The sequence below is a fragment of the Triticum aestivum genome, chromosome 1B, assembly GCF_018294505.1.
Source record: "Triticum aestivum cultivar Chinese Spring chromosome 1B, IWGSC CS RefSeq v2.1, whole genome shotgun sequence".
Lineage (NCBI taxonomy): Eukaryota > Viridiplantae > Streptophyta > Magnoliopsida > Poales > Poaceae > Triticum > Triticum aestivum.
Genome location: NC_057795.1, coordinates 399,091,638 through 399,097,237, shown reverse-complemented (window position 1 = coordinate 399,097,237; position 5,600 = coordinate 399,091,638). Strand labels below are relative to the sequence as shown.

General features: G+C 45.3%; 1 protein-coding gene across 1 annotated transcript; it reads left to right on the top strand.

The window, feature by feature from the left end:
• Nucleotides 1–534: 534 nt before the first annotated feature.
• LOC100415858 (ubiquitin domain-containing protein DSK2b) lies at nt 535–5,216 on the top strand. The gene is made up of 8 exons (XM_044546840.1): nt 535–902; nt 2,304–3,038; nt 3,162–3,451; nt 3,534–3,647; nt 3,724–3,782; nt 3,923–3,951; nt 4,672–4,764; nt 4,852–5,216. The coding sequence occupies exons 1-8, from the start codon at nt 665–667 to the stop codon at nt 4,998–5,000; spliced, it is 1,707 nt and encodes a 568-aa protein (XP_044402775.1). The 5' UTR covers nt 535–664; the 3' UTR covers nt 5,001–5,216.
• The last annotated feature ends 384 nt before the right edge of the window (nt 5,217–5,600 follow it).

Sequence of the window (5,600 nt, the reverse complement as noted above, 5' to 3'; positions counted from 1 at the left end):
AGAGGCCCCACGGCCATGCCAACGAAGATGGGGGCAGAATGGTCGCCTCCCAGATCACCTTTCCAAGGGATGAGAAGGGAACGTGAGGCGAAACGGTTCATGGCGGATCGGTGAGGATTCTGATGGGAATGAGCATGAATGAGTGCGATGCTGTCAGGAGCCAAAACACAGTGATTTTGGCCTTGTAATATCACCTCTGGGAGCAAAGATAATTCCCCTAGACTAACAATCAAACCGAGAGCCAGACTGTACACTACGTGGAATCGTTGAGATTCGCACAATCCGCCTGAAAATTCCACGGACTCGTTCGGTCCCGGTGGGAATAGAGAAGGCACCCTCCCCTGACTCGAACGCTACAACCTTCCGGTCACCGACTCTTGTGGTGGCGGTCCACGAGGACCCCCACCCGTATCACACCTCACGGAGCGCCCCCACCGCACGCAACGAATCCACGCCGTCCGCCACCCCTACCTCGCGGCGCCCTCCGCCGTTAAATCCCTCTCGTCCACGGCCGATTTGCTTCTTTTTCTCCTCTCTTTCTTCTCTCTCCGAGCAAGGGAAGGGAAGAGGAAAAAAAAAAACTCGCAAAGCTCACGCGCACACGGCAGAACCCAATCGCAGCGCACCCCCCCTGACCCGACCGGATCGAGCCTCGGCCGAGGGCATGGGCGGAGCAGGCGACGGCGAGGGGGCAGGGAGCGAGTCCCCGCCCTCGGGGGCGCGGGCGACGCTCAACATCCGGTGCGCCAACGGCGCCAAGTTCACCCTGCAGGCCGACCTGGGCGAGACGGTCGGGGCGTTCAAGGAGGTCGTGGCCGGGAGCTGCGACGTGCCGGCGCCGCAGCAGCGCCTGATCTACAAGGGCCGGATCCTCAAGGACGAGCAAACCCTAGAAAGCTACGGTGCGTGCACACCACACGGATATCCGGGGAATAAGGTCGCGGTTTGGCTTCGGTGGTATCGAATTGGCCGGCCCCTTGCGTGAATTGCAAATTTGCAATGCCCGTTTGTTGGTTGGGAGCGTGCTGGCGTGGATCAGATGCAACAGTATGCTTATGCGCTGCGCTAGCCGATACTACACGGTGATTGGTTGATGCGGGTAGGCAGTGGGGTGTGTTAGTGATAACGGATACCGTCAGCATAGATGTTTTTTATAGCATAGAAGATGGTGAAGCTGAAGTAAGCTTCTCTTGTCGCGTCACGAATTTAATTCCAAGCGTTACGGAGTTTAGCTTCCGTTACTTGTGCATGTATCATTACATAGCTACAGGTGAAATCTGAAGAGATTTACTGGATTTGCTTGAGGTGGAGTGGGGAATTAGTATGTTAGCTTAAGGATCATCATTAGGAAGTTCCAGTATTTTTTTGTGTGAATTTTGGCATGGCGTTTGATTGTTGAATGTAGTTTGTAGAGTGTAGTAAATTTGTGTCAATTGATTGTTCAGTGTGTAAAATTTATGTTACTCTGGGGAAGTATGTGAAATTTCTTGATGTATTTTTAGTAAGTCACTGTATATTCTCGTAAACTGAGAAAGCCTTCCGTGGAGTTTATAGTTGAATCCTAATGAAAATGCATAATGTTTCTTGTTCCTAAATGGTCGACTTCTTATTTTACAAAATAGTACTCCCTCCGTCCGGAAATACTCGTCGGAGAAATAAATGTATCTAGACGTATTTTAGTTATAGATACATCCATTTTCATTCATTTCCGCGACAAGTAATTACGGACGGAGGGAGTATCTTTTTTTTTGCGGGTGTACAAAATAGTGTCATTACAACCACAGTCACTGGAGTGATAGCATGTTTCCGTATTTTTTGACTATTATATTACAGAATCACACACACACAGGGCACTAATGCTACACTTCGTGTTGGGAAAATGCAGGGAACAGTCTGCAAAAGACTGGCAGATGCTACATGCCCTTGCATGGAGCAAATGCTTTCCAATGAATTTGTTGCATCACTAATACTTTTCATGAAAAAACATTAAATTCCATCTTTGGAATTTTTTTTAAATTTATTTTGGGAGAAAACTGGTAATTCTTGTATGAGTCTGTAACAGTTGGCTTCTGTTCCAAAATGTAATTATTTGGTTGGTTATTAGCAAATTATTTTACGATGAGATGAACGATTGATTTGTGGTATACTAGCAATTTGCACTATCTTACTGTATTACAAACTCCTGTATATGGTTTTGGCACATGCAAGGATGCAATTGCATTCTTTCTTTCTATGGTAATGTTGACCTGTCATTTAGATCTTCGTGTTATTAAGCATTTTTCTATGCTACTTGTATTTTCCAGGTGTTGAGACAGATCACACCATTCACTTGGTGCGAGGCGTTGCCCAACCAGCAGCATCAGGAGCACCTGCTGCAGCAAGCCCCCAAGCTTCAACCACTCCTACCAGTGGCCCTGCAGGTGGTCTTGGAGGCTTATTTCCAGGCCTTGGTGCTACTGGAGCTGCTAGTGGCAGGCCAGCAGGTTTATTTGGGGCTGGACTTCCGGAATTAGATCAAATGCAGCAACAGTTGAGCCAGAATCCCAACCTTATGAGGGAGATAATGAACATGCCAATGATGCAGAGCCTCATGAATAACCCTGATCTAATACGCAATATGATTATGAATAATCCACAAATGCGTGATATTATTGATCGGAATCCAGATCTTGCCCATGTCCTCAATGATCCTAGTGTTCTCCGCCAGACCCTTGAAGCTGCAAGAAACCCTGAAATTATGAGGGAGATGATGCGGAACACAGACAGAGCAATGAGCAACATCGAAGCTTCCCCTGAAGGGTTTAATATGCTCCGGCGTATGTATGAAACTGTACAGGAGCCTTTTCTTAATGCAACAACAATGGGAGGGGGTGGGGAAGGCACCCCGGCCTCTAACCCGTTTGCAGCTCTTCTTGGAAATCAGGGGCCTAACCAAGCCGGCAATGCTGCTACAAATGCTCCAACTACCGGCCCAGAGTCCACAACAGGAACCCCTGTTCCAAATACTAATCCACTTCCAAACCCCTGGAGCAACAACGGTAGGTTCTAGTTATTTAGAGTTTTTTGTTTGTTTTGTTCTTGAATGTTGATAATTACATGTGGTAGTATTTTTATTCTCACCGCTGCTGATAATTGCCTGTGATACTATTTTATTTTCCCAGCTGGGGGTGCGCAAGGAACACCACGGTCAGGTCCTGCTGCTAGTACCAGGGCTGGTGCAACTGGAGGCCCAGGAGGGCTGGGTTCAGCAGATTTGAGCAGCCTGCTCGGTGGTCTTGGTGGGAATGCAAGAACTGGTGCTGCAGGTGGTCTAGGAGGGTTGGGTTCAGCAGATTTGGGGAGTATGCTTGGTGGTCCACCTGATGCTGCTCTTTTGAGTCAGATGCTGCAAAACCCTGCTATGATGCAGATGATGCAGAACATTATGTCTGACCCACAGTCAATGAACCAGGTCCAATATTTTTCAAAACTAGTTCTTTTATGATTTTTGGAGATGACCTTGGATCATTCTGTAACATTTGCTTGTCCCACAGTTGCTTAGCATGAACCCAAATGCACGTAGCCTGATGGAGTCAAACACTCAGTTGAGGGATATGTTCCAAAACCCAGAATTTCTTCGCCAGATGGCATCCCCAGAGGCTTTGCAGGTAAACTCTGTTGCGATGCAAGTTAACAACTGTTCTCGTATTTTATTTTATGATAATTTGTATTTGTTCTGCGCAGCAATTACTCTCATTCCAGCAGACACTGTCATCACAGCTTGGCCAAAATCAACCTAGCCAGTGAGTAACTCTAACTCAATAGCATCATTGTATCACCCCTTTTTTTATGAAATTAAATGAAATGGAGATTATGAAGTGCAGTTATGTTTATTTTTTGAGGGTGCAATTATGCGTTTGCTGAGTCATCTTTTTTTTTTCAGGGCTGGTAACCTAGGAGGCAATGGCACAGGTATTGTTCTTGATTATTATGTTCTTTATGCATAATCTCTTCTTCCTGGATATGGATTACTATGTCAGGTTTGATGTGAATGCTCCAGAGTTCTCTTATGTTGTTTGTAGTTGATCTCCTGTGTTCCCGCAAAAAAAAAGATCTCCTGTGGCAAGAGTTGCTTTTCTATACACGCTCTGCTTGGTTCATGTTCATAAAGTTTCTGCTCCGCGATGTGTTAGGGTATACTGTTGTAGCATTAGAATCATTACCACCTGTTCATTGGTAACTCGAAACTACTAAGGCAATTTTCTTTTTTGCAAGATAATTACTGAATTAAACATTAGAAGTTAGAAATTCACAGAATCATTTGGCCTACAGTCAATTATTGATGCGTTCCTGATTCTGAATCATGTGATACGTTTCTTACAAATGGAAATGGGTTGCCTCTGACCCAAATAATGTTCCACTCATTTGGATTTGTTAACTGAAAAATAGATTGTAGTTCCATACACCTTGATTCCACCGCTTGGAGCCATTTTTATTTGTAATGTCTCTGATCTACTGTCCAGCTGCTTTGCGGTGCTACCTGGATATTGAACAGAATTTTTACGTAGTCTTGACTGCAGAGCGCTCGCTTCTGAAGCAAAACTAGATTTGCAATGCAGAGATCTTAAGTTCAGTCTAGATAAACACATTTTATATCATACCTTTGTTGAGGTAGTGTCTGAACAAATACAGGCACGCGGGGAAATGTTGGCCTGGACACCTTGATGGGCATGCTTAGTGGGCTTGGTGCTGGAGGTGGCTTAGGTGTACCAAATGCCTCCAATGGTTTGTATACGCTGCCGTCTTGAGAATTTGCCTGCTCTTATTGAGTTCCATCGGCTGATATTAGTTTCCCCGTTGTCAAAATTTCAGTGCCACCGGAGGAACTCTATGCAACGCAACTCGGCCAGCTCCAAGAAATGGGGTTCTTCGACACCGCAGAGAATATCCGGGCGCTGATGGCCACTTCTGGGAACGTACATGCTGCTGTGGAGCGCCTTCTCGGGAACTTTGGCCAGTAGATAAAACGAGCCAGATACTGCCCGTAATCTCCCTGTTTTAGCCAACAGGCAGTGTCCGTCTACAGTAAAAAAAGACAGAATAATACAGTTAACTTTTTCCCGTACATGGTCGTCATGCCTTTGTTTTTTCAGTGTTGTATTGACAATTTGGATTGATGTACATACATCAGATGATCCGGTGTTACCGCAAAGAATGTGGCTCTAGTTTTCCTTTAAGTGTCGAGTCAACTTGTCGTTTTTTCTGAGATGCAAACACAATAGACACAAACAATGTAGGTGCACGTTTTCTGCTTAGTTTTTTTTTCATCTTCTTTCCTCACCATGAAAGGTTGCTAATCTTGATGGTCTGTTAGTGATGGCATGTAGGACTAGGTAAAACCCCTCCGGGTTTCCACAGCAGTACATTTTTGTCATATTTCACAGACACTGCAACGTGTGGTAAAAGAAGAGGAAAGCTGTGATCGTCTTGGTTTCACAACATCCCAGGGTGGTTGAAATCATATATTAGAAGGATGAGCGGGTTAATAATTTTTTACAGATGCTAATTTCCCATGGGAAGAAAATTGCACAAACCATCACCTATTGGGGTCAAATTTGCAT